This window comes from Loxodonta africana, chromosome 24 (genome assembly GCF_030014295.1).
Source record: "Loxodonta africana isolate mLoxAfr1 chromosome 24, mLoxAfr1.hap2, whole genome shotgun sequence".
Lineage (NCBI taxonomy): Eukaryota > Metazoa > Chordata > Mammalia > Proboscidea > Elephantidae > Loxodonta > Loxodonta africana.
This window is the reverse complement of record NC_087365.1, coordinates 33,898,215-33,917,020: the sequence shown is the minus strand read 5'-3', so window position 1 is coordinate 33,917,020 and position 18,806 is coordinate 33,898,215. Positions and strand designations below refer to the sequence as shown.

Genomic DNA, 18,806 nt, shown 5'->3' with positions numbered 1-18,806 from the left:
CGGTAGTGCTTGCTGGCCCATGGAGAGAGCTGACCACCTTTGGATGGGAGGCTTGCTGACAGAGCAGGGTGCCTGCCGCTGGGCCTCTGCCCTGTTCGGGCAAGTGTTGCAGCTCTTTTGGCTATGAACAAAACAAAAACAAACAAAATGCTCAGGATACAGTTCTTTGATCAGTACAGCCTCTTCTCTGCCATGCCCTCAGGTATATACCTCTCTGGCCCCTTGGTGTTACAAAGCTCTTTTAGCTCTGTGTATAAGTACGTGGAGTCACCCTACTCCACCAGGAAGCCTCCTGCCCAGAGGCACTCAGCTTTCTTGCTGAGTGGGCTGAGAAGCCCACCGCACCATCTTCTGCAGGTCTCTTGGTTCTGCTGCCTCTACTGCCTCTGCTTTTCTTGTGCCACTGTCTCTGCTCTCTTCTGTGTTACAACTCTCTTTCTTTGTTCCCTGAATATAGGAGGTTCTCAGTACAGGGATCCTGGGTCCAAAGGACATGCTCCATTCCGGGCTCTTCTTTCTTGGTGCTTGTGAGGTCCCCTGTTCCACCTCTGGGATGGTTCATTTAAGCCCAGCAGATGGCAAAACTAACCAGTCTCCTCGTTAGGGTTCCATACACCTTATTCACGTGGTTCTACCCCTACAAGGATGCCATGGACCTTATTTGTATTATTAGCAAGCTATCTAGCTTGCTTGTGGGCCACGAGCACTTCATTTGCATAGTCTCGCCAAGTCATTTGGTGGGAGGTATAAGACCATGGCAAGTAAGGCCATATAAAAGTAATCCCTTGTGGATGAATCTGGAGGGCATTATGCTGAGTGAAATAAGTCAGTCACAAAAGGACAAATATGAGATCACTACTGTAAAAACTCATCAAAAGGTTTACAAGCAAAAGGAAACAATATTGGTGGTTACAAGGGCGGGGAGAGGTGGGGATGGAAAAACACTAAATAGGCAATAAACCAAAAACACCAAACCCACTGCCGTCGAATTGATTCCAATTCATAGCAATGCTATAGGACAGGGAGGAACCACCCCACAGAGTTTCCAAGGAGCGCCTGGTGGATTCAAACTACCAACCTTTTAGGTTAGCAGCTGTAGCACTTAACCACTACACCACCAGAGTTTCCAAATAGACAATAGATAAGTGGTAATTTCAGCGAAGGGTAAGACAGTACACAACATTGGGGAAGCCAGCACAACTTGTACAAGGCGAAGTCACAGAAGCTTATAGACATATCCAAACTCCCTGAGGGACCGAATTGCTGTGCTGAGGGCTGTGGGTACCATGGTCTCAGGGAACATCTAGCTCGATTGGTGTAATATAGTTTATAAAGGAAACGTTTTACGTTCTACTTTGGTGAGTGGCGCCTGGAGTCTTAAAAGCTTGTGAGTGGCTGTCTTAGTCATCTAGTGCTGCTATAACAAATACAAGTGGATGACTTTAACAAAGAGAAATTTATTCTCTCACAGTCTAGTAAGTTACAAGTCCAAATTCAGGGTGTCAGTTCCAGGGGACAGCTTTCTCTCTTTGTTGACTCTGGAGGAAGGGATCTGTCCTCAATCTTCCCCTGGTCAAGGAGTTTCTCAGGCGCAGGGGCCCCAGGTCCAAAGGACACGCTCAGCTCCTGGTGCTGCTTTCTTGGTGGTATGGGGTTCCTAACTCTGCTTGCTTCCCTTTCCTTTTATCTCTTGAGGGATAAAAGGTGGTATAGGCCACACCCGAGGGAAACTCCCTTTACTTTGGATCAGGGAGGTAACCTGAGTAAGGGTGGTATTACAGTCCCACCCTAATCTGCTCTAACGTAAAATTACAATCACAAAATGTAAGAAAACCATACAATACTGTGAATCATGGCCTAACCAAGTTGACACATATTTTTGGGGTGACACAATTCAATCCATGACAGTGGCCATCCAAGATACTCCATTGGTCTCACCCCTTTGGGAACAAGGGAGAATGAAGAAAATTAAAGATATAAGGGAGAGATTAGACCAAGGGACTAATGGTCCACAAGTACCACAGCCTCCACCAGATTGAGTCCAGTACAAGTAGATGGTGCCCAGCTACCACCACTGACTGGTCTGACAGGGATCACAATAGAGGGTCCTGGACAGAGCTGGAGAAAAGTGTAGAACAAAATTCTAACTCACACAAAAAAAGACCAGACTTACTGGCCTAACAGAGATTGGAGAAACCCTGAGAGTATGGCCCCTGGACACCCTTTTAGCTCAGTAACGAAGTCACTCCTGAGGTTCACTCTTCAGCCAAAGTTTAGACAGACCCATAAAACAAAACGAGACTAATGGGGCACACCAGCTCAGGGGCAAGGACTAGAAAGCAGGAGGGGACAGGAAAGCTGGTAATAGGGAACCCAAGGTCAAGAAGGGAGAATGTTGACGTGTTGTCGGGTTGTTAACCAACGTCATAAAACAGTATGTGTACTAACTCTTTAAAGAGAAGCTAGTTCAGTAAACCTTCATCTAAAGTACAATAGTAAAAAAAGAAAAGTAAGCCATTGCACCTCTAAAAGTGTTAAAAAGCAAAGGTGTCACTTTGAAGACTAAGGTTAGCCTGACCCAATCCATGGTATTTTCATTTGCCTCATATGCATGCGAAAGCTGGACAATGAGTAAGAAGACTGAAGAAGAACTGATGGTTTGAATTATGGTGTTGGTGAAGAATATTGACTATACCATGGACTGCCAGAAGAATGAACAAATCTGTCTTGGAAGAAGTATAGCCAGAATGTTCCTTAGAAGCAAAAATAGCAAGATTTTGTCTCACATACTTTGGACATGTTATCAGGAGGACCCAGTCCCTGGAGAAGGACATCATGCTTGTCAAAGTAGAGGACCAGTGAAAAAGAGGAAGACCCTTAAAGAGATGGACTGATAACAAACAATAACCCATGAATGGATACCTAGATAGATATATAGATATGCCAAGAGGTGAGGGAGCAGGTGAGGGAGCACACTCACCAGCAGATACATGTTTGGTGGTGGAAATTTCTAAATAAATAACTGTAGTTGGTCTTCATATATTAATAATAATAATAAAAAAAAAACCCAAACCCAGTGCCGTCGAGTTGATTCCGACTCATAGCGACCCTACAGGACAGAGTAGAACTGCCCCACAGAGTTTCCAAGGAACACCTGGCAGATTTGAACTGCTGACCCTTTGGTTGGCAACTGTAGCAGTTAACCACTATGCCACCAGGGTTTCCAATAATATAGACAATAGAGCACAGAAATGGTATAATCAGGGAATCCTCTTAGATATAACTAAACACCTCATGGGATAAAGTTCCCAGGCTTGAAGGCAAAGGACCATAGACTGTCAATTGGCACAACATAGTTCTTAAGGAAAATGTTATACATCCCACTTCGGTGAGTAGCATCTGGGATCTTAAAAGCTTGCTAGCAGCCATGTAAAATACAACTGTCAGTCTGTTCTAGTCTGGAACAAAGGAGAGTGAAAAAAACTAAAGACTCAAGGGAGCAATTAGTCCAAAGGACTAATGGATCACATAAACCACAGCCTATTGGAGACCCTGGTGGCAGTAGTGGTTAAGTGCTACGGCTGCTAACCAAAGGGTCAGCAGTTCAGATCCGCCAGGCGCTCCTCGGAAACTCTAGGAGGCAGTCCTAGTCTTTCCTATAGGGTCGCTATGAGTCGGAATCAATTCGATGGCACTGGGTTTGGTTTTTTTTTTTTTTTTTTATGTATAATCCTGAGACCAGAAGAACTAGATGGTGCCTGGCTATCACTACTGAACCACTCTTGACTGGGATTACAACAGAGGGTCCCAAAACAGAGTGGGAAAAAAAATGTAGAACAAAAGATTAAATTCACAAAAAAGAGCAGACTTACTAGTCTGACAGAGACTGGAGAAACCCCGGAGACTATGGCCCCTGGACACCCTTCTAACTCAGAATTGAAGTCACTCCTGAAGTTCACCTTATAGCTAAAGATTAATAAGCAGGTGTATAAAACAAAAATAACACATGTGAGGAATGTGCTTCTTAGATCAGTCAAGTATATGAGATCAAATAGGCAACACCTGCCCAAAAACAAAGACGAGAAAGAGATGGGAAAACTGGATGAATGGACCAGGGGAACCTGGGGTGGAAAAGGAAAGGGAGAGCGTGCTGACACAATGTGGGATTGCAGTCAGTGTCAGGAAACAATTTGTGTATAAACTTGAATGAGAAATGAATTTGCTCTGTAAACTTTTCAGCTAGAGCACACACACACCAAAAAAAAGATGGATTGACACAGTGGCAGCAACAGTGGGCTCAAACATAGCAACAGTTGTGAGGATGGCACAGGACCAGGCAGTGTTTGGTTCTGTTGCTATATGTTGAAATTGACTCAGCACCACCTAACAACAACATAGCTTCAAAATATATAGAGTAAAATTGATATACCTAAACGGAGAAATAGACAAATCTGCAGTCATAGGAGATTTTTTAACAGACCTCTCTCAGTTACTGATAAAACAAACAGACCAAAAAAATCAGTAAGGATATAGAAGATGTGAACACATCATTAACAAACTTAATCTAAATATCATATATAGAATGCTGTATCCATAAACATTAGTGTGTACATTCATTTCAAGTATATATCATACGATGGACCATAAATCATAAAACATTTTAAATGATTGAAAGCACACAGAGTATTTTCTCTGACCGTAGTAGAATTAAGCTAGAAGCCAACCAACCAACCAGCCCACTGCCGTCGAGTCGATTTCAACTCATAGCAACCCTATAGGACAGAGTAGAACTGCCCCATAGAGTTTCCAAGGAGCGCCTGGCAGATTTGAACTGCCGACCTCTCCGGTTAGCAGCCATAGCACTTAACCACTACACCACCAGGGTTTCCAAAAAATATGGAACGCTTCACGAATTTTCTCTGACCATAGTAGAATTAAGCTGGAAACCAATTATAAAAATATAAATAGAAATCCCACAAATATTTGGAAATTAAAGATTGTACTTTTTTTTGTTACTGTACTTTAGATGAAGGTTTACAGAACAAACTAGCTTCTCATTAAACAATTAGTACATGTATTGTTTTGTGTCATTAGTTACCAACCCCACGACATGTCAACACTCCCCTTCTTGACCTTATGTTCCCTCTTACCAGCTTTCATGTCTCCTCCTGCCTTCTAGTCCTTGCCCCTGGGCTGGTGTGCCTCTTTATAGTCTTGTTTTGTTTTATGGGTCTGTCTAATCTTTGGCTGAAGAGTGAACCTCAGGAGTGACTTCGTTACTGAGCTAAAAGGGTGTCCGGGGGCCATATTCTCAGGGTTTCTCCAATCTCTGTCAGACCAGTTAAGTCTGGTCTTTTTTCTGTGAGTTAGAATTTTGTTCTACATTTTTCTCCAGCTCTGTCCAGGACCATCTATTGTGATCCCTGTCAGAGCAGACAGTGGTGATAGCTGGGGACCCTCTAGTTGTACTGGACTCAGTCTGCTGGAGGGTGTGGTAGTTGTGGTCCATAAACATTGTACATTTTTAAGTAGTCTGTCAGTTAAAGAAGAAATCTCAATGCAGATTAGAATATATTTTGAACTGAATGATAATAAGAAAACAACATATTAAAACTCATGTGCTGCAGCTAAAGCTGTACTCATAGAGGAATTAATTACCTTAAGTGAATACAGTAGAAAAGGAGAAAGCCTGAAAATCAGTGATGTAGATATCGCTAAAAAAGAAAAAGCTATTAAGAGCAGAAAATGTTGAAGAATTAAGTTCAGAAATGAATGAAATAGAAATCAAAAGTATAATAGAGAGAATCAGTAAAGACTAAAGTTGGTTCTTTGAAAAGATTGATGCAATTGAGAAATTTCTAGTAAGATAAAGAAGAGAAGTGCAAATTAACCGGTATCAGAAATGAAAAAGTGGACATCACTACAGATCCTACAGACACTAAAAAATAAGATATTATGAACAATTTTATGGCAATAAATTTGAAAATTTAGATAAAACGGACAAATTTCTAAAAAACACAATTTACCTAAATTGACAAAGAAAAAATAGCAGATCTGAATAGTGCTTTATCTGTGAATGAAATTGACTGTTATGAAAAATCTTCTCTCAAAGAAAACCGAGGTCCAGATGGACTTCGCAGTGAATTTACTCAAATCTTAAAGGAAGAAATAACACTAATCTTGCACAAACTCCTTAAAGAACAGAAGAAGGGAAACCATTTCCTGATTCTTTTGTTAAATAATCTTGGTCCTGTTATGTAGTTTCCCATGACCATTGTGTATCTCTTAGAACTAAAGTTCACCTCATACCTTTAGTGAGTTAACAGTTCCTCAACAGATATTTAACATGTCAGATTTTGTTTATTCCCTTTACTCAATTTGGCAAATAGCCCCAATCGCACAAAAGAATACTGCCAACTAGCAAAGAACACTATTCTAAGAAAGCAATTTTTGTTGATAGAATAGTTTTTTCTACCCCTTCTTCTGGAAACTGATAGTAGTAGTAAAATTTAACTTACTGTATTTTTGTTTTTGTTTTTCTCTTGTAGACTCCATTAATAATATACCTTTTTCATTTCCTGATTGACTATGCTGAATTGGTATTTATGGTAAGTACTTTTCTTTATAAAATCTATATGTAGTTATTTTGAATTTTACAGTTAGTTGTCTTCTGTTTTTAAGAAAAAATCTGTTTTAGAAGTTCAGGAGTTTCTCAGAAAATAAAAGTAAAAACTTACACCTTTAATTTAAATTCATGAAACTTTGACAGTGTTATGGAAGTGGAAGGAATAGTCTCTGACACCTGGCCAATTCCATTTCCTTATTCTTTCTAGAATTAGGATTCTACACTATGTAGTCTTGAATTTTCTAGCTCCAAGATTTCATGATTGGCTTCAATTGTGGTGCTAGCATGGAGAGAATCCTGAATTTCCTAAGCATTCCATCGAAAGATTCTGTGAGGTGTTATGGGAGAGAACATAGACCTGATGAGACTTTCAGGGGCAAGAACCTCCAAAATTGAGATGGCAGGGCTGTATTTTGAGAGGCATAATTTGAAACTCTTGCCTAATCTAGGGTTGAAAATCTGGGTCAAAAAATACCAAGGAGGTCCACTGAGGTTTTCCTTAAAAATTATAATGACTTAGTATGTGCTAGGCACTTGACATATATCAAGCCTGCACAGTATTGTGCATTAGTTTCATTTCATAGAAAACACCGATAACTTGCAATGTCAGGGCAGATGTAGGAGACCACAAGGAAGTAGGCCTAGATGGGTCCTAATCTCCAGGGTTTTCCACTCAGAACTATGCCAGGGCCTTATGTTTGGATAGTCAAAGATGGGGCATGTGGTAAATGGTAGTGGTTCTGCCTGTGTAAGAGTTCAATACTGATTAGTCCACTGCCATCCAGAAACTCCAGGCCCTGACAGCATTCCATTATTCCTATACTAATTGGGTTCTGTTTCTTATTATTACTCTTTCTTTTGACAGATAACTGACGCACTCACTGCTATTGCCCTGTATTTTGCAATCCAGGACTTCAATAAACTTGTGGTGAGTAGTCAGTGGGTGGTACAAAGCTGATGGAATTTGGTAACCTGCTGGCCTCTTTAATTATGAAGAGTGAAAGGTCATGTGTTTAAGGACCCGGCTGCTTTAAAATGCCAAGGAGTGGGAGTGAAGCTTGTGGCCTGTTCACCAGCCCTGGAATGACCAAACTCAATCCCACAAGACAGCTTTACTACTAGAAAGGTCAGCTCAATCTCTGTAACTTATTAATAACTGCTAATCTCCACATGCTTATGCAAGTTCAGACTTTCTGGAGTAAGCAGAGTTTGACTACAGTTATATTAATGAGGAGCCTTGAAAGTCTTCTTATCCTTTCACAAGTTTTTCTTTTCAAAGGAAAATAAATATAGCTTTTAACTCAATGTATTATGCTTATTCCAGGGAAAATTGGGTTCCCAATGTAGTTTCTGTTTCTCTGGAGAGAGCAACCTTTTTTTTTTTAATTAATTTTTATTGTGCTTTAAATGAAGGTTTACAAATCAGGTCAGCCTCTCATACAAAAATTTACATACACCTTGCCATACACTCCTAATTGCTCTCCCTCCAATAAGACAGCACAGTTCATCCCTCCACTCTCTCTCTTTGTATCCATTCGGGTAGCTTCTGGCCCCCTCGGCCTTCACGTCTGCTCACCAGACAGGAGATGCCAACATAGTCTCATGTGTCCGCTTGATCCAAGAAACTCGTTCTTCACCAGTATCATTTTCCATCCGCTATTCCAATCCAATCCCTGTCTGAAAAGTTAGCTTTGGGAATGGTTCCTGTCTTGGTCTAACAGAAGGTCTGGGGACCATGGCCTCCGGGGTCCCTCCAGTCCGAGTCTGACTATTAAACCTGGTGTTTTTAATGAGAATTTGGAGTCTGCATCCCACTGCTCACCTGCTCCCTCAGAGTTTCTCTGTTGAGTTCCCTGTCGGGGCAGCCTTTGGTTATGGGTGGGCACCATCTAGCTCTTCTGGTCTCAGGCTGATGTAGTCTCTCGTTTATGTGGTCCTTTCTGTCTCTTAGGCTCGTAATTACGTTGTATCTTTGGTGTTCTTTCTTCCTTACTCCTGGCAGGATGAGACCAATTGATGCATCTTAGATGGCTGCTTGCTAGCGTTTAAGACCCCAGATGCCACTCTCTAAAGTGGGATGCAGAATGTTTTCTTAATAGATTTTCTTATGCCAATTGACTTAGATGTCCCCTGAAACCATGGTCCTCAAACCCCCGCCCCTGCTACGCTGGCCTTTGAAGCGTTCAGTTTATTCAGGAAACTTCTTTGCTTTTGGTTTAGTCCGTTTGTGTTGACCTCTCTTGTATTGTGTATTGTCTTTCCCTTCACCTAAAATAAAACTTACCTACTATCTTAATAGTGAATATCCCTCTCCCTCCCTCCCTCCCTCCCTTCCCGTTCTCGTTGGAGAGAGCAATCTTAATTGGAAAATTTGGCATGTATTAAATGCTTATTGAAGAATTGTTAACACACTAGACGTTATCGATGTAAACGTTAGTCTTAATCCATATATAATAGCGCAGGAGAATTGCTTACTGGGGCCGCTCTCATTTTCCTGGGTTCTGAGAGAGTTAGCAGATTATCCACGTGGACTGCCCATGTAGTTATAAAAAAACTGGCTCCATTCCTCCTTGATTGGCTAGGAGCCATTGATCGGTTTTAGACTGGGGTGAGAGAATGCCTCATCTCATTCGTATTATCTGTTTATGGTTCATTTTCTCTTCTGTTACCAAGTAATAGAACCAGGAATAGCAGTCTGCCGTTCTGTGGCAGTGGTCACTAGTAACGAATAAAGATGATGAATTCTAAAATTTTAGATCTCAAAGAGATCTAAAATTTTAGAATTCGTCGTCTATCTAAACTGGGGTTCTTAACTTGGAGTCTCTTTATAGGCTTAAGGGGTCTATGAAGCCCTTGAAATGATATAAAAATTTTATGTGTATGTGCATATGACATTTTTCTTAGTAGAGTCCATTGCTGTTATTGGTGTTCAAAGAGGTCCTTGACTTCTCCCCTAAAGGATTAAGAACTACGTTTAGAGACTTAGCATCACTAAGACCAGGGAGTGTACATCTTAAACTAAAGGAGTGTAACTTGAAAACTTTGGGGGCTGAGGTAAAATGCTGTAACAGTTTTCTCTTGAGGGTCAGAGATGAAACAACTGGGCATGAGATTCATAAACTGAGGAATCCAGAAATAAATTAGAGGTGCTTATTTTTTTCCCTAAGATAGATTGTGTTTGTAGATCCCAGTCTTTGTTTTTTCAAGGCGCTATTGTTATTGTTGTTAGTCAAGTTGGTCCCTGACTCATGGTGACCCTCTGCATGACAGTATTGGATCATTGTGATCCATAGGGTTTTCACTGGCTGATTTTTTTTTTGGAAGTAGGTTATCAGGCCTTTCTTCCTAGTCTGTCGTAGTCTAGAAGCTCTGCTAAAATCCACTCAGCATCTGTCTTAGCCTGGGTTCGCTGGAGGAGCAAAACCAGTGAAGCATATATATAAATATATAGAGAGAGATTTATTTCAAGGGAATGGCTCACGCATTTGTTGAGGCTGGCAAGCCCCAAATCTGTGGGCCAGGCTTCAGACTGGAGGCTTCTCCTGACTCACGTGGTTGCAGGGGCTGATGAAACCCTAAAACGGTCAGGCGGAAGGCTTCTGGCTCACGGGTTTGTGGGAGCTGGTGAATCCCCAAATCTGGTGGCAGGCTGCTGGCTTATGTCCCAAGAACCGGAGGTCAGAGGATGACCAGTGGGATGCAGGATTGAGAGGGAGTGAGCTTTGCCAGAGCATCCATGTATATTGGATGTAGGCCACACTCTCAAGGAACTGCCCATTTCAGCTTACTGACTGCTCACATCATATCACAAAATGGTGAATGATTACATAATATCTGCCAAACCACAGAAAATTATGACCTAGCCAAGTTGACACATTAACCCTTACAGCACCATAGCAACACTCAAGCCTATGCTAAAGTATTTAAAGGTGATGTGTTTCAAATGGCTTGGCCAAAAAAAAAAAAAGTATGTGTAGAGATAAAGGAAATGTGACAAAATGTTAAAAACTGGTGGATCTAGATGTGGGTGTTTATTGAACTATTCCTTTAACTTTTCTGTAGTTTGAAAATTTTCAATATAAAGCACTGGGGAAAAATAAATTCATGTTTACACCCATCACTGTATATATAGTTTATATCTATGAATCTATATTTTTTTCTATATAGTCTATATATGTTTACCACAAATATGTATATGACTATCATGTGACTGTATATGTCAATCAGAAATATATATATATGGTAGTCATGTATGCATATATACATAACAAAACCAAACCTATTGCTGTCGACTCAGTTGCGACTCATAGCACCCTGTAGTAGAGTAGAACTGCCCCATGGAGTTTCCAAGGCTGTAATCTTCATGGAAGCAGAGTGCCACATCTTTCTTTTGCAGAGTGACTGGTGGGTTTGAATTGCTGACCTTTTTGGTTAATAGCTGAGTGGTTAACCTCTGTGCCACCAGGGCTTTCTCTCTGTATATATGTATGTTACTATTGTTAGGTGCCATCTAGTCGGTTCCGACTCATAGCAACCCTATATACAAACAGAGTAAAACACTGCTTAAACCTGTGCCATCCTCACAATCATTGCTGTGTTTGAACCCATGTTGTAGCCATTGTGTCAATCCATCTCATCGAGGATCTTCTTTTTTGCTGAGTCCCTACCTTACCAATATCCAAGGGAGGGTTGGTAGCTTTCATCTAAGAACAAAGTCAGCCAGATCTTTTCAACCAAAATGTAAAACTGAAGTATGTTTTTTTTTTCTAAATTTTATTTAGTTGCTGAGAATATACACAGCAAAACATACACCAATGTAACAGTTTCTACATGTATAATTTAGCAACAGTGATTCCATTCTTTAAGTTGTACGACCATTCTCACTCTTCTTTTCTGAGTTGTTTCTCCCTCATTAACATAACATAACCTTACTGCCTCCTAAGGTTCCTGTCTGTTGTCAATTTGATCCTGTGTAGATAGTTCTTTAAAAAAAAAAAAAAATTTTTTTTTTCCAAGATCTTAAAAGAGCATAATGCTCAAGGTGGGCATTTTTTTTCCCCAGTTAAGCTAAACTATCGTTCAGTTTTAAGATTTCTTCAGGGATATTTTGGTTTAAGGTTTAAAGATTATCTCAGGGCAGTAGTTTCAGGGGTCATTTAGCCTCCATGGCTCCAGAAAGTCTAGAGTCCATGAAAATTTGAAATTCTGTTTTGCATTTTGCCCTTTTGAACAGTATTCGTCTATGGAATCTGTAATCAAAATGTTCAGTAGTGGTACCTGGGCACTATCCAGTTCTTTTGGTCTCATGGCACAGGAGGCAGTTGTTTATGGAGGCAGTTAGCCACACGTTCCATATCCTCCTCTTATTCCTGACTCTTCTTATTCCTCTGTTCCTCCAGGTAATAGAGACCAACTGTTGAGACTTGGATGGCCACTTTCAACCTTTAAAACCCCAGGCACTACGGAGTGAACTAGGAAGTAGAACAGAAGCACTAAACACGTTATTAGGACAGTTAACTGGGATGTCCCATGAAACCATTACCCTAAACCTCCAAACCAAGGAACCAAATCCTATGAGGTGTTAGGTTGTACATAATGAAGTAAGTTTTAACAAAAGATGGAAGTTGATTAGAGGTGCTAACATCATATGTATCTATCATATGTGTTCCTATTTTTGTCTGCTCAGCTCTCATAAGAATACCATATATATACTCCAATTAAAACATTTTTAATGAGGGGGTAAAAGCTTATGAGAGGGTAATAAAACTAGGTTTCAGTTATTTTTAACAAAGTCAGGCTTCACTGTCAATAGGAGAGATACCTTTAATTTAAAGCACCCATTATTTTGATGTGTAGGATTGTTAGTTTCCTTTGTGGTTACCTTAATATTTACCTCTGTTTTTCTTAAGTTTAAACCAATCCTTTATCTCTTGGTATTGCCTCGACTTCCTTTCCGTATGAAAGATCTATGACTACATTATTTAGTCCCTCTTTTTTGTTTTAATGTTGTCACCTTTTACATATTGACGTCTCTGTTTCCCTATTTTCAGTGTTTTAGCTTTGATTTATTTGTGACTTTCCTATCTGGGTTGATACCTGGTTGTTCTGTCCTGTGTTCTAGTCTTGGGTTGTTATCTGATGTTACTGATTCTCTAACCAGAGCACTCCCTTTAGTATTTCTTGTAATTTTGGTTTGGTTTTTACAAATTTCCTAAACTTCTCTTGATCTGGAAATGCCCTAATTTTGCCACCATATTTGAGAGACAGTTTTACTGGATATATAATTCTTGGTTGGCAGTTTTTTTCTTTCAAGGCTTTGTATATGTCACCCCATTGCCTTCTTGCCTGCGTGGTTTCTGCTGAGTAGTCAGAGCTTAGTCTTATTGACTCTCCTTTGTAGATGACTTTTCGTTTATCCCTAGCGGCTCTTAAAATTCTCTATCTTTGGTTTTGGCAAGTTAGATTATAATATGTCTTGGTGGCTTTCTTTTGGGATCTTGCTTGTGTGGGGTTCGACAAGCTTCTTGGATATCTTTTCATCTTTCACAATATCGGGGAAGTTTTCTGCTAACAAATCTTCAACAATTTTCTCTGTATTTTCTGTTTTCCCCACCTGTTCTGATACTCCAGTTACTCATAGGTTGTTCCTCTTGATAGAGTCCTACATAATTCTTAGGGTTTCTCCATTTTTTTTTTAAATCCTTTTCTCTGATTTTTCCTCAAATATGTTGGTGTCAAGTGCTTTATCTTCATTCTCACTAATTCTGCCTTCCATTGCTTCAATTCTGCTCCTATGACTTTCTACTGAGTTGTCTAATTCTGAAACTTTATTGTTAATCTTTCAGATTTCTGTTTGCTGTCTCTCTGTGGATTCTTCCTGCCTGTTAAATTTGTCATTATGGTCTTGTATAACCGTCTTAAGTTCTTCTGTTGCCTTGTCTATGTGTTCCTTGGCTTGTTCCGCGTTTTGCCTGATCTCTTTCCTGATCTCTCGAAGAGCTCTATATATTAATCTTTTGAATTTTACCTCTGATAATTCTAAGAAGTTTTCTTCTTCTAGAAGGTTTCTTGATTCTTTGTTTTGGGTGCTTGCTGAAGCCATCATGGTCTGCCTCTTCATATGATTTGTTATTGACTGTTGTCTCTTGAGCCATCAATAAGTTATTACATTTATTTATTGTATGTTTCCTTACTGTGTCTTAGCTTCTTGTTTTGTTTTGATATGCCCAAATAGGCTGGTCGTGTGAGCTAGTTTGATTATTGGCGCCTTTGAAGCTCTCATGTTCTGTCATTAGGTAGTTAGAGCTGCTACTAGGTATGTGAGCCCAGGAATCTGTTTACTTTTCTTGTATGGATTCAGCTCAGGTGTCCAGGTAGTGGGTCACCAAGTGTGTGCTGCAGGCTCTCACCTACAGCATATTTTTATACTCCTGATATTTTCTTTTTCCTGGATCCCTGGTGGTGCAGTCCTAGATGGGCAGGGGTGATTAGAATAGCCACAGGTATCTCGCTGCAGTAGAGGGTCACGCAAGGCAGGGGGCTGACAGCTGTCCCTGAGTGTTTGGGAGGAAAGCATGTCCCTGTTGCCTAGAGTGCTGTCTTAGTCATCTGGTGCGGCTATAACAGAAATACCACAAGTGGATGGCTTTAACAAAGATAAGTTTATTTTCTTACAGTCTAGTATTTTTTAGTAGGCTAGAAGTGCAAGTTCAGGGCCTCAGCTCCAGAGGAAAGCTTTCTCTCTGTCGGCTCTGGAGGAAGGTCCTCCTCATCCTTTTTCCCTTGGTCTGGGAGAATCTCAGGTCCAGAGGACGTGCTCTGCTCCCGGCACTTCTTTCTTGGTGGTATGAGGTCCCTAACTCTGTTTGCTTCCTTTCCTTTTATCTCTGGAGAGTGAATTATCAGTTGGAATGTTTTTGTTTTCTGTCCTCAGATAGCCAGTTAGGTTTTTTGGTCAGAATAAGAGTTTTATTTTTCCTGCGTTAAAAATTACCTTATTCTAAGTTGTAGATTTTGATGATACTAACATATTCTATTGATTTGGATAGAGTATCAGCTCATGACTTCCTCTGAATCTTCTCTACTTTGTCAGAATTGGCATGTATTTTACAGCATATCTTCCATGCTTATGGAAGCATGTTAGTATTGCTGGTAGTGAATATGAATGCTGATTGAATGTGACCACTTGATTATCATAGCATTTTAGATTGCCTCACCTGACAAAAACAAAACTAGCCTATGTTGTGTGACTCACTCTGACCTCTGCTGAGATCGTACTTCCTATTTGAAACTCAGAATGTGATTTAGAAAGCCGCAGGTGGTGTGATAGGGAGAGAGAAAAACCTGTATTCCTTTGATGTAATTCGGGGGTTGTGAACTTGGAGTATAGGCCCCTGAAGTTGGAATGTACTGAGGCTAACAGTTGGAGATGGGGTTGGGGTGGAGTCCTCCCTTCTGCACCAGGGTTTTTGGGAATCCAGTTGGGTGTAGAAATGGCTTCAATGTTTAGAAAAAGCCCTTTATTTGAAGTAGGTGAATTATATCCCTGCAAAATCAAATCTTCCAAGGGGTAAGCATGTGGGAATGGGTAGAAGGGGAGGAGGACTCCACCCTAGAAATCTTTCTATGAAAAAATAACATACATATAAAAAAGTGTATAGCCATCTGTGTACAACTTGATTAATGATCACAAAGGTAACATACCCATGTAAATACCCTTCAGGCCACTTTTAACCTCTCCTGTGAGCTCGTTATAGCTCATCATTGTCAAGGTTGTTGAATGTAGCTAGAAATATTTATCTTTGGGTTTTAAATTGTAGTACCAAACCTCATTTATTTTTATACTCCTGATATTTTCTTTTTCCTGGATCCCTGGTGGTGCAGTGGTTAAGAGCTCAGCTGCTAACCAAATGGTCGGCAGTTTGAATCCACCATCTGCTCCTTGGAAACCCTATGGGGCAGTTCTACTCTGTCCTATAGGCTGGCTGTGAGTTGGAATCGACTTGACAGCCATGGGATAATATTTTCCCCGTATATAAAATTTTCCTTAGTTTTTAGCCAACTTTCTGTCTCTAGCTGGATGCAATGGAGATGTTTCGAAGAGATTTTGTCTGTGCTTAGGGGAGCTGCGTATCGGGCCTATGAGGTTGTGCTGTGTGACCAAGAGATGAAAAGGGAGGTAGCAGAGACTCTGGGGAACCTACCTTCCTGAAGGGTCTCCTTTCATAAAGTCTTTCTATTTTAAAGTATTTTTGAAGACCGGAGTTACAAGGAAAGTATTTTTCTTTCATTGCTGGCATAGTGTTACTTTTGCCCAGGGTCTGTATATCTCTTTAGCTGCCTTGTTTCTCACTGCAGCCTTGCTGGCTGGCCTTCAGACTGGGGAATGCATTTGCATTCCCACCTGTCTCTCTGGCTGTCCCTGGGCGACTTCTCTGTTGCCTTCCATCAGCCTGGTTTTTGGATCTCACGTCCTCCACGCAACCTCCTTTTTGCATCAGATCTCCAGAACCCTTAGCTAGGAACCGTCTTCCTTCTACTATTGCTGGAGCTGTCCTCACTAAGCTTTGTGTGCTGAGTCAGTACCCCTCTCTCTTGATAAAATTGCTGTATGTTTTGTCCTTTAAATTAAACAACCCTAGCTGTGAATTAGCTGTGAATGGCAGCAGAAATCTTACTGATGATCATTCCCGCCACTTAACTATCTAAAGTTTCTGCCAACTGTGAGAACAGAGGTGATCAAAGAGAGATTTTTGAAGTTCAAGTTTTCTACCTAAACCTGTGCAAAAAATCTGGGGTATCCCTATGATGACCCCTCTACTTTGTTTTAAACTGAAAGATGCTCTTTTAAAATATTATTTAAAACTTAAAATTTTAAAAAATGTAAAATACCCAAGACATGCAAAAATATATGAAGACTATTACACTGTCCATCGGAATCGACTCGACGGCAGTGGGTTTATTACACTGTAATACATCATTTTGAATCTGTTTTCAGCTTAAAAAAATAAAACATTACACATACAGTTGCCTCTCTCTGATAGTTTCATCTCTTATCCCCTTCTTCCTAGTAAACACTGTTCTGAATTTAGTGTTTTATACTTTTACTATATTTGTATGTATTCTTGGTCTTACACTTTTACTATATTTGTATGTATTCCTAAATAACATATAATGTTGCATGCTTTTAATTTTATGTAAATGGTACAATGAAATATATATTCTATTGTGGTCTGTTTTCTCATCATTAAATCTTTAATCTTGCACAGATAGGTGCTTGCTACCTTGGTTCCTCTGAAATACTGTGTTTTCCAAAATATTGCAGCATATTGATTTTGTACAGTCTAAATAAGATTTTTGGACCATTAAGTTCGTAAGCCGTTTTAGGTTCAGAGGCTTTTTCCATCTATATTCTAACCCATGTTTGCTTGTACAGTTGCCCAACCTTTTTTCATTCTCAGATACACCCAGGAACTTGTTGGGACACACCAGGGGAAGGTGAGAGCTTTCTGCCCTCATCCCACTCCCTCTTAACTCTCTAGTTGCCAGCCACACTTAGCCTTCTTCCTTATTTCCCCCTTCCTCTATGGAAGTCAAAAACTTTAAACAGGAGAGTGAGGAAGAAAACCCAGGATATTGTGATATTCACAGGATCATTCCACTTTGTGTGAAAATATTTCACTTCGCTGATGGAACTTTAGAACTTAGGCCACTGATGATAGCTCTTCAAAATGGCTAAGAACTTTACTTATCACTCAGTCATTCATTCAGTCATTCACCAGGTATTTATTGATTGCTCAGTGTGCCAGGTGTTGGGAATTCATGGTGAGCAAACAAACATGGGCCTTGTCCTCATGGAACCTGTAGTCTAGGGAGGGAGACAGACATTAGTCAGATGATCCCATGAGTAGATAAAACAGTTATACATGTAAACAGTACTATGAAAGAGCTTGTATAATAGGGGGATTTTACCTAGTCACAGGAGGTGAAGTATGCCTTCTTGAGAAAGTGACAATTTAGCTGAGATCTAAAGGCTATGTGGGAGTTAACTAGGGGAAGAGGAGAAGAGATTGTTCCAGACCAATGCAGAGCTCTGGACACAGGAGGTGCATGGTATGCTCATGGTGCTGGAACCCAGACAGTGGGAGGGCAGTGGGTGTGAGATAAGCCTAGAGAGGTAGGGCCAGTCCAGCAGGGCCAGGCGGGCCATGGAAAGGATTTTTGTCTTCATCCTAAAACCAGTGGGAAGTAATTTGTTTCATGTGTTTTGCCATTTTTTCCAGTTTAAAAAGCAGAAACTTCTCTTAGAACTGGACCAGTATGCCCCAGATGTGGCCGAACTCATCCGAACCCCTATGGAAATGCGTTACATCCCTCTGAAAGTAGCCCTGTTGTAAGTATTCCCTCACAAAACAGGGGTTAGTGCCAGCAAACGCGAGGAAAATCTGATGAGATTTTCCTGTGTTGTTTGTTGTATTTTTGAGATTTGCAGTCTTAGTCATCAAGTATTTGTTATAGTTCTGTTGCACAGCTGGGTTCTAGCCAGCAAAAAACACAGAGCCATTCTGTCCTTGTGGGGACAAAGACTCACACAGGGATGTGCACAATCAAACCTTTCACAAATGCTTTTTTGACCTGGTGCTGATCTGGGCTCCAGCCCACTTGTAACCAGTATTTCTACCAAAAAAATTCTTCAAGTTTGATAAATGGATTGAATAAAATTCTGATCTTTATTGGTTGCTTTTTTCAAGCAGCTCATATGTTTCTTGTACAACTTAATCTCCCTATTGTAATTCAGAATACTGAAGTAAGTGCTAAATTCAGACCCATCCCAGTTGGGTGACCAATGTGGAAGGGTGGAACTTACTGAGGCTCTGTGAAAGAATTCTCTAGGAGTACCCAGTGCTGCCAGTAAGTTCAATTCTTTCAGGTTATTCCCATTTATATTCCTGAGATAGGCAAATATGAATAATTATTTGGTCAACTAATAGTCACTGAATATTAATAATATGCTAGTTTCTAGGAATACACAGTAAACAAGACAGACAAGTTTCCTCATGGAAAAATATGACCTTAGAACTTCAGAATTAGAAGGGATTTTATGGGGACAGCTTATCCATCCCTTTGCCTTGTATGTGAATCTCAGTATCCTAGAAAAGTGGTCATGCAGTTTCTCCTTGAA

General features: G+C 40.4%; 1 protein-coding gene across 2 annotated transcripts in view; it reads left to right on the top strand.

Moving 5' to 3' along the window:
- Positions 1-18,806, top strand: part of PIGU (phosphatidylinositol glycan anchor biosynthesis class U) — a 116,183-nt gene that overhangs the window by 38,680 nt on the left and 58,697 nt on the right. For both annotated transcript variants that reach the window (XM_023550163.2, XM_003411669.4), the window contains exons 3-5: positions 6,549-6,608; positions 7,491-7,553; positions 17,908-18,017. In XM_023550163.2, coding sequence (XP_023405931.1) covers positions 6,549-6,608; positions 7,491-7,553; positions 17,908-18,017 — 233 coding nt within the window. The remainder of the gene's footprint in view (positions 1-6,548; positions 6,609-7,490; positions 7,554-17,907; positions 18,018-18,806) is intronic.